Raw genomic sequence first — 22686 nt, 5'->3', positions numbered from 1 at the left:
CAGCATCCAAAAGACAAAACATAGCCGATCAATATTTTCTATATTTAATACAACCACACCAGCATGATTAGAGCGTTCAGTGCATCATATCATCAGCTGCTGGCTGGCGCTGAGTCAGAAACAGATGTTTTTTTCAGCACTGTGCATTAACCAATCACTCACGATGCTGTTGAGCTTATGAATGCAATGACCAATCAGAGGTGCTCAGATGAGTAATCGCTAAAATGCCTGTGTTTTGTTCACTTTATCGCTTAAATATAAACTCAGTCATATTAAAAATACTGTATGTTATGGCATGACACCCATATCTGTTAACAGACAGGTTTTTATGCATAGTTAATAGATTACATTAGGTTACTTTGGCATAATCTAGAAAGGTCAGAATTAAGATATTTCACCATAAATAAATAAATAAATAGATAAATCAGAAAGTTGTAGCATTTATTAAAAGACGTTGTTGTTTATATATATATAAGTATACAGATAATTTTTTAAAAAAATTAATTGAGATTGAAATAAATGTTTTAATTATCTGTTCATTATCATTTTATATGTAATTTGGAATGAAAACAGAGTAATATTTGTGTTTCAAACTGATTTATTTAAACAATTTACTTTTGGATACCATTAGAACATCTCTTACATCTTTTATGTGTCTCTGAACTCCACAGGCCGAGCCAGCCTGCATGGCAAGTCGTCTCTACGTATTGAGAGGGTTCGCTCAGAAGACCAGGGCTGGTACGAGTGCAAGGTCCTGATGCTGGAGCAGCAGTACCACACCTTTCACAACGGCAGCTGGGTGCACCTCACAGTCAATGGTGAGTCTCTGACCTGAGATCAGTTTTTCTCTTATGTCACTTTCAGCTTTTGTTTTTAGGCTGAGGAAGCTGAGCCTGGATCAGGCTGAGAATGTCAGGTTCTTCTCAGAACATGTTGTTGTCAGTTTATAGTTTACAGTTTATATCCTTAAATAAGGTTGTCCTAACCAGCTGTAATTCAGTCTGTCTTGTTTGACTATTTGATTTTACTTTCTGTGGCACAGCCCTAATGATGATGTAGTTTGGGGAAATTAAGTCTCTAATGTTCACCAAAGTTGCATTTATTTAATCGAAAATACTGGAATTGTGAAATTGTGAAATATTTTGAATAATTTATGATAACTGATTTCTATTTGAATATTATTTAAGATGTAATTTATTTCCGTGAGGCCAAAGCTGAATTTTCAGCATCATTACTCCAGTCTTCAGTGTCACATGATCCATCAGAAATCATTCTAATATACTGATTTGGTGCTCATCAAGCTTTTCTTATTATTATCAATGTTAAAAGTGGTTGTGCTGCTTAATATTTTTGAGCAAACATGATACAGTTTTGAAAGATTATTGGATTAATAGAAAGTTAAAAAAAAAACATTTATTTGATATAGAAATGTAATGTTATCTAAAAATTTTGTTTTATCAATTTAAACAATTTTTTTTTTTACTTTTACTACACATTTATTAAAAGCTATTGCTGAATAAAAGTATAGTAATCATGATTTCTTAAAAATATGACAATTATTTCTTTAAAAAAAAACTTTTGAATGGTAACTCGTCAATGCACTTTTCTGATTGGCTGCTGCATCGTGCCTGGTTACGCCACTGTGTCAGTCTTCCTGTTGAATGCATCATGTCACTGTGGCTTCCAGATTCCGTTGCCTAGGTAGCAGACACCCAATCCCCAAACTGGTTACAGCACATTAACTCTAGCTCATTGCTGTGTGATATATGTTCAGCCTCTTCTAATACACAACAGCTGTGAATCAGCTCACCCTTCCAAATGCACAGCTCTGCAGTTACACACTGTGTTGTAATTCTGGGCATCTTTTTATTTGACTCCCAAGTTTTTGGAGGATGAAAGGGCGCCCCTCCTTCCTCATGCCTGCTGCAACATCGCTCTGTGACATTGTGGATGCTTGTATCCATTTGTGTTGTTGCTAGTCTTAAATCCAGCAGCTCAGCACACAAGTTGGAGTGTTGACAGGCCAGTTTATCAGCCGCGTGTAGATGAGATGTGTGTGTGACTGTGTGCCTTGCGGCTCTGTGTGACTAACACACTAATATCAGCAGTGTGTCTTTTATGAGAGCACAGCCAATCTGTCTAGCGCTGAGGAAAGCAGCACAGGATTCAGAACCCACAATAAGAACTCCACCGATCTCTTTCACACAGTTTGATCAGAGACTAAACTGTACTTTAGGGTGTACTGTAATATGTTTGCTTCTCATCTGTGTCACAGGCAGGTCTTCGCCCCTCATTAGTGATTCCCGCTCTCTCTGAGGTGTTTCTGCAGGCTTTTGTGCAAAAAAAAAACATTTGCATATCTTTATGAATATATGCATGGGGCCGGCTGATAAAGTGCTTTCTGAAGGTTATTGTGTGGAGTGCTGGTGTGTTTGAGGCCATTTAAGGGGTGGTTAGCATGGCTCTCAGGAAAGTAATTAGCTCCATGTTAGCTGCTTTCGCTACATTCCTCAGAGCTGTTGTTTTACAGTTCTTGTGATATTTTCGCAAAAACAAATTTGCAATTGTGTCCCTCGAGGTGTGAGGCACATGTCAAAAGTGATAAGAAGGGGGAGAGGAAGTGATGTAATCAGTGCAGTAAGGTGGAGCAAACATATGGTTGATTGTTGAAGAGAGACATTGGATTGCACTCTTTGATCTGTGTGTTTAAAACAGAAACTCAACCAAAAATGAAAATCCATGTACTCGGCCCCTTGTTGTTCCAAACCTGTATCACTTCATCATGTTTCTGCTGTGAAACACACCTGGAGAAAGAAATATGTGGTGCTATATTTCAAGCAATAAGAAACAACATTTAAAAAAAATAACACAAACAATTCTTTCTTTCTTTCTTTCTTTCTTTCTTTCTTTCTTTCTATTAAACAGGTGAATTAATGAATAATGTCCAGAGCAGCACTAGATATCTTCTGCTTTCTCTGTGATCTTAGAGTAGATTTATATTCCGCTGCTGGGTAGCCCTAATCCTTTGGATTTCAGATTAAATTTCTTGCAAAATTGGAGATGGGAAACACAAAACTCTCACTGAAATCAAACCCTTGTGGTGACTTAATGAAGTTAACTTGACTCTTTAAGCTAGGAGGTCATGTCCTGGCTACAAGGTAAGAGGTTGGTTTGTTGAAGCATCTCGTCTTTTTAATACTCAAATCCCCGTGGCATGGTCAGAGAAGAGAGCAGAGCAGTTAAATCTATTCCAAACTGACTGTGAGCTAAGACTAATCCCATGGGATTTAATGGGATACCCGCATGAGGAGAGAACGTCTGTTGCTTAGTCTCAGGGCAGTCCAAAAATCGTACAGCATTTTCACTCTCATGCTGTGACATTGCTTGATTGCTGGTGGCAGTTCACTTGCTGTGAATACAATCAAGCCAAAAGGTCTCCAGATTCACCTTACTGTATAAAGTTTGAACATTTTGAGGAATAACTTTCTTTTAAGTTCTTCATCATATTTTGTATAATCATTTATTTAAATGTACACATATTGTCTTAATATAAAGCTTCATTCATTATAATGTAATAAATTAATCTGAACCATTTTTGACTCTTAGTTAATTTTAAATGATTTTAAGATGTGACCATACTGTATGAATGTATTTAGTTGTTTGCTTGTTTTAAATGTACAGTTATTGACTCTTTTGATATGAGGTTGTTAAAAACGGCATGCACAGTAATTATAAACAAGTGTCTGTTTAAAAAGTTTTTAATTAAATACGGAATGTCAACATTCCAGAAGATAAAGGCTAATAAACCACCTTAATGGTTTATATTTATAATAATAATAACCATATTTTTAAATGTTTCAAAAACGCAAAGCAAAAGGATACAAGAATAGTGATGTTACTCTTACTCTTATGTTTAACCATGAATGATGAAGTAATTGTCATTTTAAACAGGTGCTAATTACCTGCTATACATTTTATGTTTAATTAAGAGCGTGCATTGTTGGTTTAGAGACTTGTGACTTAAAAGTCTCATTTGTCTTCGAGCAGGTGAATTCATCCAAAAGCATAGAAGTGAGAGTTCAAAAAGCGCTGTTATATATAAATCGGCTTAGATGAACTGCAATTTTGATAATGCCATTACAAATCTTCTTTTCCACAAAGCTTGTTAAGCAAATGAAGTTGTGACCTCTTTGCATAGAGCACAAGCCCTGGTAAAGCCACAGAGACAAACGAGCACAACAGGCTTTCTATAGAGCTTCATTGATCTTCAGGGTGAAGCGTGGCTGTTTGGATGATACTGTTGCTTATGCTGTTATTCTAATTGGCTCATTATCAGGTCTGTGATGAATCAAACTGACCTTACAGCAGAGTCTACAGAGTTGAGTTAAGGAGCTGTCCGTGGTGCTGATGGTTGTGAACTGGGGAGCTGTCCATGGTCCTGATGGTCTCACAATCTCATGTGGGTGCTAAATGCCATATGAGGCCATATGCTTCAGAAACACTCCAGATGGCATCATGGCATGAGATAAAGTCTTTTAAACGATAGCACAAGGGTAGGCACAGAATTCTAGAACTGGCATAATTGATATTTGCAGCTCTGATTGTGACAGAATTTTGACCAGCAGCATGTTTGTTGGTTTGTTAATGGGAATGGAAAGTGTGAGTTTATCTACAGGCACCAGACAGGCCTGTTTGTTCAGTTTTAGTTGAGGGATGGCCTTTGGTGTGTTGTCACTGGGTCTAAATGAAGCTGACAGCAGGCCAGCCCCTCGGGTACCATAGTGGTAAGAGTGATGTCATTGTGCACTACTCTTACTAATAATGACTTATAGCCCTTATTCCAGTCTGTTCACTCGTTTCATTGACAAATGTGTTACATGTTTGTGAGAGGATGTTTGATGTTCAACCCTTTTTTATTGAAGCTCTGATTTTTAAGCTATTGATAATTTTACAAATTAAAAAGGGAACAACTGCTACAGGATTTACACAGAATGGTGGTTTTACTTCAAGACCCAGGTTTTACATTGGAGATCAAGTTGTTTGTTAGATTATTTTGATGGTTTCATGCTCATAGCAATGTTGTTTTTGTCAACTAAAATTTGTTCATTAATTTAAATAAAGCTGAAATTAAATTAAACTAAATATTAGATGAAACACTTGAATAAGACAAATAAATGAAAATAAGGGTTGTCTTAACACCTATCTGAAATAAAATAAGATTACTAAAATTACTAAAATGAAAAATGAAAAATAAATGTAAGCTTAATATTACTATTAATAAACAAATAAAAAGTCAAGCAAATAACAAAATTACTAAAACTTTATATTAAAATGAAAACTGAAATAAACGTATTTAAGCATCATGGCATGGTAGTGTGTAAAAAAAATATAGATTCATTTTGGGATTTGGGGAAGATTACATTTAATAGTATTTAATAGTAATTATTAGTATTTTTTAAAGATTACCTTTTAAATGAAAGTTAGATGATGGCAGATATCATTTTAATGTTTCAAAAATAGGGGAAATGAGCATGGACACCCAGTACAGATTAATTGAAAAAAATACCAGCTGATAATCAATGTAGTCCCAATATATTGTGTCCCCCAGCTCTTTTTCATACTGTCTATGTTGAATTACATAATTAGTACTTTTTTTTTTTTTTTTAGCTTTTTGGATCATCTTCCAGATCTCCATCATTGTGAGATAAAGAGGATTTGTACATTATGATTAGTGTTTCAGAATAGTGGTCTGGGGGCTGGTTCTGGCTTTTATGTTTGTGCTTAATTAGCTTTCTGTATCACTTCATCTCCCTTTAAACTCCTTACCGGCTCCATTTTGCTGATTTCTTTCATGTTGTAGCAGGTTTCATAGTTCCACCATCTTTACATAAAACACAATATGAACTGAGTGAAATTTGTCCCTGCGGTTTGGATTAAAAATTGTTATCTCAGTCTTGCTTCTTTGTTAGTGTACTGTGATATGAGCAAGATTTTATATATTTTCTTTAATAAATCGCCCTGCACCATATTATCCACTTGATAAATTTTACTCTACTGAAAACCTGAATAAATAAAGACAATCCGGAATGAAGTTCACAGCTGGAGCAGTTTATGCAATCTGTTCTTACTAGCCGTGTCTTTATGAAAGTGTCTGCAAAGCTACTTTGAAACACACACTCACAAATTAATAGAAAATTGATGTACATAACGGAGTAGAACAGTGATGACAAGCAGTATTTAACTTAAAGAAATCATTTTTGCTGAAAACCAAATTTCAGGCCATCCAAAGTGTAGATGTGTAGCCATATGTAGTGTAGATATGAGTCCATAATAATGCTAGTTATATCTAGTTAAAAAAGTTTTTTTCATCTCACATCAAAGTCTTCATTTGTGCATATTTCTCTCCTGATTCAGGGGAGACTACCTTTTCGCTGGAGAAAGCAGTATCATGCATAGAGGACCCTTATTTAAGCCAGAAACAATGTTTGAAGTTAGAAACATCTTAAGAATGGCAAATTTTTACTTCACAAGTTGTTAATTGATAGACTGTTGTGTGGATTACTTGTGGATTATTGTGGTGCATTTATAAAATGTTTGAACTCTCATTCTGATGCTCACATTCACAGCGGAGGATCCACTAGTGAATGATGTAATGGTCAATTTGTCAAAATTCTGATGAAGAAACGATCTCGTATACTACTTGTATGGTCTGAGGATACATACATTTTCATTTCTGTGTGAACTATTCTTTTATCATAATACTTTATCTGAACAGTGAATCGTTTACTGCAGTGAAAAAACTGATTCACTAAAATGAATCAGACTTATCACACCTATATGCATATGTGAGAACATAACACAGCCACTTCTTGTAGCAGTGAGGTGAACTACTCTTGCGTTTTTCATGGAAGGAAGTAACAGAGAGAGAGAAACAGGAAGTGGGGGTCAGTTCTCATCCTGGGCTAATTGAATCAGTGCTTGTTTCAGCAGGGACAGTGGAGTTGGTTTGGAGAAAAAGCAGTGATGCTCTGCACTTTGTATCTTTTTGGGTTCTGTTGAAATGCCCCTCATCCACCAGGCTTTCAGTTTCCCCTGTCAGCCTCTGGTGAGGTTCCAGTCTTCTCTGTATGTGTCGCTCACATTTAATTTGTGTTTGACCAAGAGTCAATAGATAGATAGATAGATAGATAGATAGACTGTAACAAATTACTGCACGGTAAAAAATGTCTGTGATTTTAACGGTAAAGAACTGTGAAAATGCTAAAATGCTAGGGAAAAAACGTAAACTTACTTTCCCAGAATTCTCTGCGTTGCATTTCAAATCTTGTTTGAATTTGATGTTTTTTCTTTGAAATAACTATGTTTCTTCTTAATTTTTTCTCATCTGTTATGTTTATTAGAGTTGTATGTTACATATAATGTTGTTAAATTAATGTTTATTGCATATTTCAGTTTAATGAGTCTCACCATGATGGTGTTTAGTGCTTGTGTGAATGACACCGTGCACCTTCTATGTATCTCATTCTTTAAAAGCTGCTTGTGATGGGCTTTGTTTTATCACATTACTTTCTCATTACCACCTGCTTTTGGGGGTTGTAATACAAAGGTACCAAACGATTTCAATTCTTCAGTAACTTGGTATATTACTATTGTAACAGTTAAATTATGGTATTAAACTTTAAATTTAAGGTAATACCATTAAACCTAAAATAGTGTTACTGTATTTTTTACAGTACAATTCTGGCAACCACAGCTGCCATTTTTTTTTACCATATATTGTATGGAATATTTTTTACAGTGTATATAGATAGACAAATAGACAGACAGACAGACAGAGGAAGATGAGCAGGATGAAGATATTCATTTGGGACTAGCTCCACGCAGCCCTCTTTCCTTGCTTCTCCTGCCAATTGGTTCAATGCGTGTGTTGTTATCGTGTGTATGCACTAAAACATCTTCCTGTGTGGCCGGTGTAACCACAGAGCCTTATTATAGCTGAATTCTTCTCACAATCTGTTCCTGTGATAAGAGCTTGTGATTTTATCACTGGCTGCCGGCTGACACACACTCATTGCATAAGAGATGATGTCATCTTGCCTCAGAAATATCAGAGGGATTATTATGTAGTTCCAAAGACAAAATGTGTTTGTGTTTTTCTTTTTTTTCGTGAAGGTGTGTGTGAGTACGCACAGAGGGTGAGCAGGTGATCGTTTGGCAAATTCAACAACTCTATTCCAGGACTCTCACTGTTTGCCTGTGTGTTAGCTGAAATAATAAAAGGGCATAATTATGAACACACAGACCTCCTGCTGTAATGGGGTTGAGTTAGAGGCTCTTGTGTGCTTCAGTCATAGAAAAAATTGCTTCTGTTATGGCCACACAGCTAAAAACAACCTGTTGGAGGGCTCTCAAATCCAGCTTGACTGTGAACTGCTACATACTGGTTATGTTAATGCTATAGCTGGGTGATAACATGCAAAAAATTCAGCTTTTCAGCAGAAAAAAATATAGTAAGGGAATTTAAATAGAAAACAGTTATTAAACAATAAGAAATAAGTGATTCATTTCTCAGTATTACTGTATATTTGATCAAATAAATGTAGCCTTGGTGACCCTAAACTTCTGAATGATAGTGTCACGTCTTATAATAATGCAAATTCATTGTTGAATCTCGTTTTGAAATCATTCATGGAAATGAACTGAATACCACTTCACACATTTTTTTTTACTACTAAATTTAACTTGAAAACAAAATGTACAAAATGCTTTTTTTTTTAATGCCAACATCAAAACAAAAAATATTTCTGAAATGAAACCGACAACTTTCATAATCTCATAAATTCCTGATTCATAAAATAAGTCCTCTGCTATTTCTTTTTTTCATTGTCTGTCCTTCTTCATTCACATACCTATGAGCTCCAGTATTTTAGGAACAAGTCATGATGGACAAATAAAAAACCATTTCAGTATTCACTAGGTCGTCTAATTTCATATTGACAGAATAGTAATCTTAAACCTGTTGGGTTATTTGCTAAATCACAGAGTAATATTTGGAACAAGGCATTTCAGTCTAGTGAGACATATTCTCAGTTATCTGGTGTTGGGCAGTTGCTCTCTCTCCATTTGGTGTGCTGTGGCAGCCATTTAGCTAATGTCAAGTGGATTCGCCTGAATGTTTAGACACTAATGGGAATGTAGATTGAAAAGCAAAGGGAAACGTTGATGTCCATATCAATTAGCTGCTTTCAGTGACTATGAAACATGAAGACAATAACAGATTAGTTTTTTTATTTATTTTAGACCCACACAGCCTCCTCATTAGCCTATAGTGTGCCTGTGCTTTCTGCATTCATTAGTGTGTGAGTGTGTATATTTTTAATCAACATCACAGGTCAGCAGTGTGTGTAAGGCAGTAAACGGAGACTCGCAGCAGATGGAGGCGTGTTTTGCGCAGATGTTTTAGCGGCTGGCCTCAGAAATGTTGCCTTCAGCACTCTGGTCATGTGCCATCAGATCTTGGGGGTTCCTTCAAAAAACTGAATGCGTTTAAGTTTTAATTAAGCACAATTAATCAGTGCTGAAAATTGAAAAACGAGGTATGAAAATTAGTATTATAATCAGACCAATCCAGAATAAGAAGGCTGAATCAAAGAAGTTTCTCAGAGAGTCAGGTTTTACTGACATTTAGAGCCATGTAAAATAGATGCTTGGCTTGAGAAGGGTTCAGTCCAGCTCTCTGTAAGTGAAGAGATATCGCTGAACCCATATTTTCTTTGCTGCTGAAGAGCAAGATGTTCCAGTGATGTATGTGGTAATGTGTGACCCTCTTGTCAAAAGTACTGTCTTAAATATTTGAACCCGATTTAAAATAATAAGAAAAGTTTCTTCCTAGTGTTCCTTTGTCATCCTCTGCTCAAGCATCTACCATTGTGCCTCGAAATAATTGTGTAACCACCAAATTAATTTTAAGAGACGCAATAAACAAAATTGTGGAGACACAGTAAGAAATATGACCAATTATGCAACAAGTCACTAATAATTTGCTGGTTCTGAATAAAATATCACGCAGCACAACATAATTGCCCCTCGAGTGTTACAAAACTTAAACCCATTTCAAGTTATCACACACAGGAGATGCATTGAGCTGCACACTGAAACCATACAATCTCACAAAAAGCATGTATGGTGCCACTTTATGATTGCTTTACTCCATTTTTATGGCTCATAGCCTGTTATATGAGCATTTTTTTTTTACATATACTGGTACACACGTATGCATGTAGATGTAATTTATTGTAATATAATTTTTTTTAATTATGTGTTGTTCATATCAATTAGCGGCTTTCAGTGACTTAGAAACATGAAGACAGTCAGGGATGAGGCTGTATATATTCAATAATTTGTATAATAATAATAATAAAAACTATTTAAGTGGTTTTCCATTAAGTATATAAAAAATAAAAAATACATGTATTGTGTATATATATATATATATATATATATATATATATATATATATATATATATATATATATGCGTGCGTATGTGTGTGTGTGTGACCCTGGACCACAAAACCAGTCTTAAGACACTGGGGTATATTTTTAGCAATAGCCAAAAAAAAATTGTATGGGTCAAAATTACAAATTTTTCTTTTATGCCAAAAATCATTAGGATCATTAGATCATGTTCCATAAAGATATTTTTTTTATTTCCTACCGTAAATATATCAAAGCTTAATTTTTGATTAGTGATATGCATTGCTAAGAACTTCATTTGGACAATTTTAAATGTGATTTTCTCAGTATTTAGATTTTTTTTTTGGACCCTCAGATTCCAGATTTTCAAATAGCTTTATCTCAGCCAAAAATTGTCTGATCCTAACAAACCATAGATCAATGGAAAACTTATTTATTCAGTTTTCAGATGCTGTATAAATCTCAGGTTTAAAAAAATGTACTCTTAAGACTGGTTTTGTGATCCAGGGTCACACACACACACACACACACACACGCACACACACACACACACACACACACACACACACACACATATATATATATATATATATATATATATATATATATATATATATATATATATATATATATATAGTATATATTACCTACACACATTTATATATATATATATATATATATATATATATATATATATATTATTTTACAATAAAAAAGATGTATGCAATTAAGTGTATTTATTATTTTAATAAAACTAATTTATACAAAGTTGTTTTGTGATGTAAATGTTAATTACATTAATTAATATCATTGTGTAGGGCTTAATGTTTAATAAATTTGCATTTATGTAGTTATATTTATTTATTTATTTAGAGTAATCATAACTGTTCTCTGTTCATCCACCATTAGCAGCAGAACCGTTTCAAACCTTTTATACATTGAAAAGCTAGCTAAACTGTGACAATGGCTTTCTGAACTCCTATTGCTCGATCCATTAGTGATGAGGCTTGCCTTGAGTCATACTTCAACAGGGTCTGTAAAAGACACGTAAATGATAGGCATAATATTGTTACGAATGAACGTGCCTTGATATCACCAGCCTAATTAATTTCAGTGAATAATAGAACAGACAGGGAATTTTTACATCCTTTCTCTGTGTCACAGCTCCCCCAACTTTCACGGACACGCCGCCGCAGTATGTGGAGGCCAAAGAGGGGGGCAGCATCACTCTAAGCTGCACGGCCTTCGGGAATCCCAAACCTTCAGTCAGCTGGCTCAGGGAGGGAGACCCCGTACAGGACAGCAGCAAGTATAAGGTGAGCAAACACATAGATCATTTATGAATATTAACTGTGTTTGTCTCCCTAAAAAAAAAAACAGCAGTTATTTATTTTTCTCCCTGTATCTGACCCTCTGTTATGATTGGCATGACATACTGTAGAGGTGTAGACTACTCTGGCCTTCATCGGGACAGTACATGTTGGTCAATACTAAATATGTCATATGCGGTGTTGCCCTGTTTCTTTAGAATTAATGATTTTGGGCTTGTTTTTTTCCAGTGAGTTTTAAAGTGCTTATAAGTAAAATGTAAAAAAAAATATATATATATTTCCAGAACTCAGTTGGGAGATATGTAAAGTAAATTACATTTATTAATTAATGCAAGACATTTTTCTGTGGAGTTTTTCATCATATATTTAATTTATGCTACAATAAATAATTATTTACATACATATTCATTCAACTATTTGTGGTGTGGAAAACCACTTATTTTGAGCCTGGTTTTTTTTCACTTATTATTTTACTGAGATCTGGCAACAGTGGTCTTGTTTATTTAATGTGCTCATGGTTATAATGTCATTCGTATAGCGGTTTCTAAATGGTCTTTTGCAGCTTAGTTTTTTCAGAGTTTGGAGTCAGTAAGATTTTTTTTCATGTTTTTTTAGATCTCTTATACTCACCAAGGCTGCAATTATTGGATGTAAAATACTATAAAAAAACTGTAATATACTGAATTATTGCTACTTTAAATAACTTTTTTTATTTATTATTGTAACAGTATAAATTCTGTATAGGCACTTTTTAAATTCCCTTAAAAATGTTTTTTTTTACTGAGTACAATCTTTTGAACAGTAGTGTATATTTTTGTTTTGTCCCAGAGCCTGTCCTCCAACAAAAAACGACCATATTGGTCATTTGTGCAAGCACCTTATTATGATCTATATTTTACGGTTTAAAGTTTAGCGCCCTCTAGCGAGTGTAAAAATAATGACAGTGTCGTGTTGGATCTGTCGTCATAAAATGACGTATAACATCATTACCAATCAAAATACGCATTTATTTAAATGGTACATGTGGACTTTTTACACTGATCTCACAGTAATTTGAAAACCCAAATTATAGCGTATATTAAAGAGTACAAAACACTGATATGAAAACGTCCTGTTTCCGACAGGTTCTCAATTGTAGTATACGCTCTGATGGGTCGTATTTCAGGGATTTGGATAATCGACCTATATGAGCGTATTGGTTGGAGGACTGGTTGGAAAATTCAGTGGCCATCATTAGTGCATTTAATAATGCTATATTTTCCATCAAGCCATCATTAGATATTGTAGCCAATTTAGTACTTTAAGATCATAGTTCATGGTTCATCATCAAGCATTAGTAATGTGCCAGAGCCAAGGCTGGCCTCAAAAAAGCACACTGTCAGTCTGTTACCTAATTGAGATAACAGGACAGCGAAGTTATACATGACAGACAGAGACTGTGTTCAGAATCCAGAGCTCTGACAGATGAAAAAATGATAGTGTTTTTACTATCGACTCCGGGAGAAGAAAACACTGTGCTATTGTCACCTCACTTCCTCTCAGCTGGGACAGTGAGAGGATGTCTATTGAAGATGCTTTAGTGGTCCAGCACCATGAGTGTCAGTGTAGTCATTGAGTCATCTCGGACTGTGTTTCAGATCTCTCTTTTAGTCAGTGAAACCATATCAATATATTCTATACGTGTTAGAAGAGATGTGGATGTGTGCTATGGGTTTGTGAAGAGTAGTTAATATATAGTTTAAAAGCATGTAGACAAGTCATTTTTACTTAAATGAAAAATACTTGCCATGAGCTTTTTGGTATTTGTAAATTTTAAAGCATTTTTGTTTTTGCTTTGGTATTGAAAATCGTGATATACAGTACTAAACTTTAGTATGTGACAGACAGCCCTAGTGTTGTGGATCCTTAAGAGTTCCTATGATGTTCTGATTGATATCAAATACATGATTGGATTTGTCACAGTGATGGCTTGGGATATTTGATGAACGTTAAAATGAGAGGTCAAATGCACTTTGACTTTGGCTTTGTCTCTTTATTTCTTCCTCTCATCCTCTGTCCTATTTACCATCGTCACGGCCCCAAATCCAGCCCTCCATGAGGTTATCAGTGGGCCACCAGCACAATTCATTTCCTGCTTCTGTGTGTAAACTGCCAACAAGTGACATGCAGAGAGAATGCCACAGCACTTAAAGTGCCTTTAAGGAAAACAATTGGAGTTTCCTGCTGTATGTTTTAAACTTCCTCTGTCAGATTGAAGAAATCAAGCAGCAGTGTTAACATGCTAATCGCACGGCCTGTAGGAAGAGCTAATTAATCTCCCTCAACCCTGTCATATTCCCTAATCATTTAGCACTAGCCCTCTGTCCATCTCAGTGCTGTAACTGTGCTCATTTTAACTATGTGTCGTAGAGGCGTCCCTTGGGCCTGGTGTGTTAACAGTGCTATGTAATAAGGAACAAAATAAACCATCCTAGTATTTCAATACTAGTGGAATTTCTCGACTTGAGTGACGTATTTTATATTTCATCAATTGAGCCGTCTGTGACATAAAACAGACTTTTAGATTTCCTTGTCAAGGACGGCGTATAAAAACACAAGCTCTTTTCTCACAAGCGATCCATTGATTGTGGCTCATCAAAACCGTGAAGCCAAACATACTGAACATAACCATCAAACGCTTCCTGCATATAAACCATCTGCTCACTGAAGACTAAACACTGAGACTCTTACAGGAACGCAAGGCTCAGTTCTCTCCCTGAAAAGAGTTTGATTTACAAGAGCCCATAGAGAGATCTCCATCTCCTCACACACAGCAGAGAAATGACAGCCTGTCAGGGACCAGCTTTTCTCAGTGATTGAACACTTTTGAAGTAAGGTGAGATAACATCAGGAGAGGAACAACGGTATTCGTTGCTTGTTAATTTGAATGATGCCGAGCTCTTTGTTCGGTCAAAATAGAGCGTTGTTTTGACTGATTAGATCTCTAATGTTGTTTACAGAGGAAAGAGGACAGCTTCTGGTTACAATTGCTTTGCTTTTTTGCTGGATGTGTTTGAAGCATAATGATGTGGTAGGTTTGTACAGACTCACCTCTTGTAATTGTCTTTAAAAGAGGGGAATCCCCATCCTAAATCAGTGTTTCCTCACCTCATTTTGTCATATTACCTCCATAAAGTACATCAGAGCTGTCCCAAATTGTATTACTTTTTTTTTTAGCACACTTGGTTCCAGAAGTATCTTTCCTATAGAGATTCTTCAAAAGTCTTTGTGAAATAAGCCACGAACAAAACAATCTAGCGAGGTGAATAGAAGAATGTCCAAAACTTTGATTTGAAGCAGAAAATCTTTGAAAATCGGACAAAAAGACAAAGGTACAAGACTACACAGTGGTGCTCGAATACTGTACTGAATACTGTTTATTAAAGTCATGAGTTTCAATTTACCACTTGTTTTACTTCCATAATGTGACATATTTCAGAGGTTGAACAAAGGAACATCACATTTTTTTCAAGTGACTCCTTCAAAGATATAGCTGTGGATTCATTTAGCCAATATCAGGGTTATTTATGAATGGAAGGTGGAATGGAGTCTTTGAATAATGCTAAATAAATTGTGTCAACCATAGTAATGTTTTTTATTTTTATTCATTCTGAAGTGGTGTTTACTAGACGTGTGTTGTTGTTGGGTCTGCCGTAGCCTGGCCGTGCATCTCCGTCTGTGTAATTAGTGTAATTATGAAGTCTGGGATCCACAGTGGAATCTCAAACTGTTGCCGTTTGTTGAGTAAATTTGCCATTGTACTTTCCCTAATGCTGCCTGATTGTAGACTGAATGCAAGTATGTTCAGCTTGTAAAAGCGACAGAGTGTGTATGTTCATGTCAAGGGGTCAAGGTTTGGCTGATTAGCATGGTCCTCTTAACTTCTGCTGGATAAATGTTTCCAAATAATAAATAAATAAATAAAAAGCACCTTTCTCCATTGGTGACCAAATGTAGCTGTGTATACAGATAAAATGTAAGTTGCTTTCACCAGTGTTATTTTAGCATTATTTATATACTATTACAGTATTTATTCATAAAAAAAACGTATTAATTTTAAATTAACTTTTATTTTTTATTTTTTCAGTTTTAATTTTAAATAATTTTTTTGTAATTGTTTATTCCCCCTGTATATTGTAGCCTAAATTTAATTTTATTTTAGTTGTAATAATCTTGGTACTTCAATTTTAAACTTAACTGTTTAAGTCATTTTCTAAGGCAACATTTCTCATTTTTACGTTTATCCATCTAATATTTATCTAATTTCTACTTTTATTTTATTCCAGCATTATTTCAAATATGGTTTTAGTTAACAATAACAACAGTGGCTCTCACCAGTGCACATTATTTGGGATTTTTCAAATCAAAAACCAAAGTTTAACATACAAAATAGAAATATTTCCCTCAAGGTCTGTTAGTCTTCTAAGGAGAAATTCACACATGCTTGATATCGCATGAACTGTAATGATGATGCTTGCTAGTAGGTCTTGCTATTACACCGTCTGATAGAATGCTGAATAATTCATCAGACAGCCCCTTCAGCGAAGGCTTTACTTTACTTTACCATGTCTCCACTCATCTGTCTCCTGAACCCTTCAGCTTCTTGACTTGTTCTAATGTTAATGCTAGAATTATTTATTTTTTAAATTTATTGTTATTTGGTATTATTGACACATGTGTGGTGTTATCACATTACCTATATTGCGCTAACAATTAAAGGTTATTTCAGTGCCAACTTAAATGATGTCAGCTGAGAAGAAAGTTATTTTGATGATAAATTACAAAGACAGACAATTTTTCCCTTTGCAATAACAGGCACTGATAAATCATGTATAGAAAGGATCAGCATCCCACCCCTTACCTGCCCCTCCGCCACAAAACACACACTCTTGTACAGAGTAAATCAATTATTCAGATTATTCGAGCAGAAACACTCTCTCATAAATGTGGCCTTGTCCTGAAAAGATGACTGCGAAACCGATCCAGCAAGCTTGAAAAGAGCTTTAGAGTTCATAAAGACCCTATTAATGAATTACGACTTGCATGTTTTATATTATTTCAGAATAAAGACAAGTCACAGAGCAGTCTGGCCTAGTATTTTACTAAAAACAAAAGAAAACATCAGAATAATATATGGACTGGGATCATTTGTTGCACAAAAGGCTTAGCTCATGATTAATGATTAGTTTATCCTCAAATAATTTTAAAATCTTTAAAGAAAATTTTTAAAATTAATCAATTATTTGTGTATTATTATTATTATTACTACTACTACTACATAATTAAATAGAGCTAATAAATAAATAACAAATGTAGATGCTTCCTCTGAATTGGATGCATCCCAGCTATTTAATAAAGTAGTGGGGACAAAATTGGACATTACTTAAACTGTCCCCACTCTAAATGATGCTTTTGGATCCTAATTTCTAAAATGTTAAATAAAAACACTAAACCCCCCTCGGTCCACATGGCACAGCCTATGTATCCAAGAAAATCCAGAGCATAAACACAAGAACTACTTTGCAATTGATAAAATGCAAATAACCCTTGTGTGGGCACAGAAAGAGAGATGCATATTGATCTTGAAGTCTCTGTTGGGGTGGTCTGGTTTGTTTGATCTCTTCTATGCAGTCTCTGTCTCCGGTTCACAGCGATTTCACTGCAAAGCACTTGTGTTTATACTGTGTTTGAGACAATTTGTTTTGTCAAATTGAGAAGTGTTTTTTAAGCTTGTAAGAGTGGCCCCTGTCATGAGACATGTGTTAAATGTAAAGAAACATAGCTGTGGGTACTATGGCAGCAGGAAAAATGGATGTATTGTGGGATGCTGAGCATGGTTCCCCCATCACATCATTTCTACTGATCTATGTGTTCATATAAGAAAAAAGCTAAATCCGTCACAGAGATAAATTAGAAGTTGCTTAAGACTTAAGGCGCTACTGTTGACTTGAAGCAGATAGACTTTAAAAAACCCTCCTGAGCTGTTTAAAGAGCAAAAGGGAGATTTATATTGACTTATGAAAGATTGTTAAATCATGATTTATATATATATATATATATATATATATATATATATATAGAAGTTTCAGAGAAACTCACTTTCCCTGAAACAAAGTCATTTTCTTGATCAGTATTTTTTTTGTCTTGTTTTCCAGTATATGCACTGAATCAAAGTAAATAAAAAAAAAATAATAATTTAAACCAAAAAATGTAATTTTAAAAGGTGATTTATGTATTTTTTTTAATGTACTAATGCATAAAATACTGAAGCATAAAAATGTTTGCAGACATTTAGGAAACATGCAAAGTTGACACTTGTATCTCAGAAAAACAATGCTACAGCCAGTTATTCTACTTTGAAATGTGCGTTCTGTGTTGGAATGTCTGTTTTTGTTTTGGTTAGTGTGATTCAACCCACTGTCAATTTACCCAATAGTATTTTGACACCACGGGTTGCCAGTTGGTGGAAAACACAACGTATTGCAGCCATGAAAGCAACCCAACAAATTGGGTCAGAAATTGTGGATTTTACCCACCCTAAACAGCCTTGGCATGACCAGAGGCATAGAAATCAACTCTGAATCAACTTACAGTGTAAGGCTTGTCACACTCCATTTTCATTTACACTCATTCCTGTTGTGTGTTTTCAGTCTGGCAACTTGCATGGGCATTGAGTCAGAGGAGGAACAACGTTCTCCCATTTTTAATTTTATTTTGGACTGCAGTGCCCATTTTAACCTCTAGCAGTCAATATTATGTATATAGAAACACACAGTATATACACAAATATATACATACATACAGTGATGTGTGTGATTGCCGTCGCTTGTCAGTGGGATCATTTTCTTTATGTTAATGAGATTATTGTGATATGTATCTCAGTAGGTGATGCTGTGACGTCTCTCCACAGGTGAGTGATGGCAGCCTGACGATTGTTTCCATCAGCCGTGAGGACAGGGGAGCGTACACATGCCGAGCGTACAGCGAGCAGGGAGAAGCCGTCCATACCACACGCCTACTTGTCCAAGGTAGCACCATATCTGACCTAAACTGTTTCCTCATGACACTATAGTTCGCTATGGATTGAATGACATCACTATCATGCCGTGCGGTGTGTCTGAACAGTCCTCTGTGTGTCTGTGTATGTGTGTACAGTCATGCTTGCAAAGCTGCATGCTGCATGGCACCCATGCTGGAGAGCTACAGAGATAATTGGACTCCATATGTTGGCTGTCTGGTACAGTATAAAGCAGTAATGGTTTCACTGACAAGAGTTTTTCCACCATAGTGTTGCCAAAGAAGCTTTTTCCTGTTGGGTTCCCTATCTGTTCTGTCTGCTGCTTTTAGCATGCCGTGTTAGCATTTAACCCAGTAACGCAATGGATTTATAACTTTCATTGTCTATTTGTAATGTTTTTTGTGTGTGCGTGTGTATTAATAAAAAAATTAGTGGCTGTGGCCTACCTATGATTTACATATGATTTACTTTACTTGTTAAGATTTTTATACAAATATAAGAGCTGTCAAAAGATTACAATTTCAGTAGATTTCAGTGGCAGATTTCGGCAACAGTGTTCTTTATTCACCTTATTCACACTTCTAGACAACAATAAAGCACTCCTTCCTATTTTTGTCCCATCAAATGTCAGTCAAACCAGCATCAAAATCAATGCAGTCATAAAATGACATTCCATTTTTTCAAAAACTACATGCTTCTTTTAAATTAATTTTTCACCCACTGTACTGAATGGTTTAAAAGTGAATCACTGTAATACCTGCCATTTAATTGTAATATCTATAATGCTAAAATGATTTGGTGTTGGTGAAGGTGTGCTTTAGTATTGAAACCTGTTTCTGCCATAGTTGGGTAAAGAAATTAAATGCTGTAATTAATGATAATGAGAAACTTTCTTATTATAATGACTTAACAACTGTGGACCAGACCAAGAAGGTTTTCAGGAAATCTCTGTACTACTTTATCACACATTTGAAGATGTCAAAGGGTCAAACAATAAAATAATACATAAAATTCAGTTGAGAAATATCAAAAATAAATGAATGCAAAACTGAGTGAAAGAATTGACATTTTAGTATCATATAGATCTTCACTAAACAAAAAAAATAAATCTGTTAGTTGAAACAAAAATCAACAGCTGAGACATAAAAGAGGCAAGTTGCAGAAACATTGCTTTGTAGACACGTTGGCGGTCTAGCGGGTTTGTTTTTGAAGTGTTATGTGTGTGTGCTGTCGAGCAGGACGGAGAGCATCTGTAGAGTCGGGGAGCTCTCTGCAGGCTTTCTCCACAGAAGAGCCCTCTCTTTACACTGGCACTGCCAACTGAAACCATGCCCACAGTGGGCGGTAGAGTGAGATCTGTGGGTAGGCCTTTGCAGATTGTCACACTGGGTAGAAATCTTATCATCTTGGCCAATGATATTCAAATGATAGCTGATCCAAATATGTACAGTACAGCTGAGCGGAACCTACATTATTAACCTCATTTAAATCTCTATTATCTCATTCTGTATGATATCATTCGGTATTCAGCATGTACACTACTGTAAATGAAATATTGATGAATCCAATATTATATGATTCACTCCACAATCAACTGACATTGTCTAACAGCTGTTGAATACAAATGACAGCATGCAAATATCTATTATTAGAAACTTTTACATGAAATCTTTCTCCGGTTCTATTGTTTTTAACTTTGAAGGGGACTTGAAGATTGCTATATGCTCCAATAGGATGTGACACATCCTGATATGTAATGCTGATTTATTATGTGTCTCTTTTCTATTTCAGGACCCCCATTTATTGTTTCACCACCAGAGAACATAACCGTAAACATATCCCAGGACGCATTCTTCACTTGTCAGGCTGAGGCATATCCTGGCAACCTAACGTACACCTGGTTCTGGGAGGAAGATAATGTCTACTTCAAGAAGTAAAGTTATGATCGGGTTCATTACTGTACCATACCCCCACTGTCGTGTGTCCATGTGGAGTTTGTCACAGTCCATGTATTTTCATCATCATCATTGAGGCATCAGTGAGTTTTAGGGACTATGGCCATTGTGAAACTGTTTTAGGCTTTGGTTAAACCGTTTGTAAACCTTTGTGTTGTGACATTTTCATAGTAAACGAAATGTTATCATAGGTGCACAAAATCAACTAAATACCACCACTGTACACTACTGTTCAGTAGTTTGGCGTCAGTTAGATTTGGTGTTTTTTTTTACAGATAATTTGTATAGATTTTTTTATAGATATTATAAAAAATAAAAAATAAAAGTAAATGCTGTTCTTTTTAAAGATTCCTGGAAAAAAAAATCTCGCAATTCTAACTTTTGTCAATTCTACATTTATATGTCTTTTTGTTTTTGCCACACTCTTTTTTTTTTTCTTCTCAGAATTTTTTTTTTTTTATAAAACCAGGGCTGAATTTATTTGATAATTTGATTATTTTGTGGTGTTCATCCATTGATAAAAAGATGCATTTTTTTATTTACATTTATTTTTTAAAAGTTATCAGTCAAAAAAAGATTAATTTAGTGCCAAGTGTGAGCCCCTTACAACTGAAATCAAGTTCTATCAAGCACTATCAAGTTCACTGTGACAGTTTGTTATGTGTTTCTCACTTGTGTTTGCATTGCGTGCATGTGTCAGTCACGCCTCAGATGGTCTCATTTGCGTCTCACTTTCCCTGTGAACACCTTCATGAGCGTTCTGACGAACTGAAATACTTTGAGGCCTTCTAAGTGACTAATTGGGAATGTTTTACACAGAAAGCAACACCTCATATGAAGACCAACTGATTTCATTTGACTTAAGCAATAGCATGTTTCTAAGGTAACAGCAGGATAGTCTTGTAAACATAGAGACACATAGTGTCATAGCACTTGTGTCATCATACGCTCCGCTAGCACTGATTAGAAGAAGTGGTGCACTGAGCCATCCAAGACACCCTCCTGGGTGGCCTCTCACTCTATAGAAAAAGGTTATTATGGTTTTTCTTTTCTAACAGAGGCTCTGTGCAGCAGGACAGGTGGAAGCACAGGCAAGAATAGAAGCCACACAAGCATTATGTCCACTGGAGCGTTTTTTCTTTTTGTTTTTTCTTTTTTTGTCCTCTGACATCTGTCCCGGACAGCCCATCTGTTCTTGTTGAAAGAGTAGACTGTAATTCATAAAGCTTTGAATTGTGCTTTATTATCTTATTTTAAATACATAGGGATAGTTTAAAAAAATCATTATTTACAAACTATGTTGTTCCAGTAAGTGGAAAATAAAAAAAAATACTGTACACTACTGTTCAAAGGTTTGGGGTCGGTAAGATTATTTTTAATGTATTAGATCTCTCTTAGGCTCACCAGGGTTGTGTTTATTTAGTTTAAAATAACAGTTAATATTGTGAAATATTACTATAATTTAAAAAAAAAAAATTCTGTTTTAATTTTTTCCCCCCTGTGATAACAAGCTGAATGTTCAGCAGCCATTACTCAGTCACAATATATTTCAGAAACTATTATAATATGCTAATTTGGTACATCAATATCAATTTTGAAAACATTTTTTTCGGGATATATTATTATTTACAACAGAACAGCATTTATTTGAAATATAAATCTTTTATAACATTATAAATGTCTTCACTATCATTTTGATCAATTTAATGTGTCCTTGCTGAATAAAAGTATTAATTTCTTTTTAAAAATCTTACCGTCCCCAAGTTTTTGAACGGTAGTGTATGTATAAGCTAAGAGCTTTGTGGGAATAACGTCTTGTAAGTAGTGTAAACTGTGTTATTCGTTACTACTGATGCTAATTCAACTTT

At 35.1% G+C, this 22686-nt stretch overlaps 1 protein-coding gene across 5 annotated transcripts in view; it reads left to right on the top strand.

The window, feature by feature from the left end:
• Positions 1-22686, top strand: part of LOC127942181 (protein turtle homolog B-like) — an 89752-nt gene that overhangs the window by 23250 nt on the left and 43816 nt on the right. For all 5 annotated transcript variants that reach the window (XM_052537825.1, XM_052537822.1, XM_052537824.1 and 2 more), the window contains exons 3-6: positions 672-818; positions 11640-11791; positions 18756-18873; positions 20655-20796. In XM_052537825.1, coding sequence (XP_052393785.1) covers positions 672-818; positions 11640-11791; positions 18756-18873; positions 20655-20796 — 559 coding nt within the window. The remainder of the gene's footprint in view (positions 1-671; positions 819-11639; positions 11792-18755; positions 18874-20654; positions 20797-22686) is intronic.

The sequence above is a fragment of the Carassius gibelio genome, chromosome A21 (assembly GCF_023724105.1).
Source record: "Carassius gibelio isolate Cgi1373 ecotype wild population from Czech Republic chromosome A21, carGib1.2-hapl.c, whole genome shotgun sequence".
Taxonomy (NCBI): domain Eukaryota; kingdom Metazoa; phylum Chordata; class Actinopteri; order Cypriniformes; family Cyprinidae; genus Carassius; species Carassius gibelio.
The sequence above is the reverse complement of the archived record's forward strand: the minus strand, read 5'-3'. Positions and strand labels throughout refer to the sequence as shown.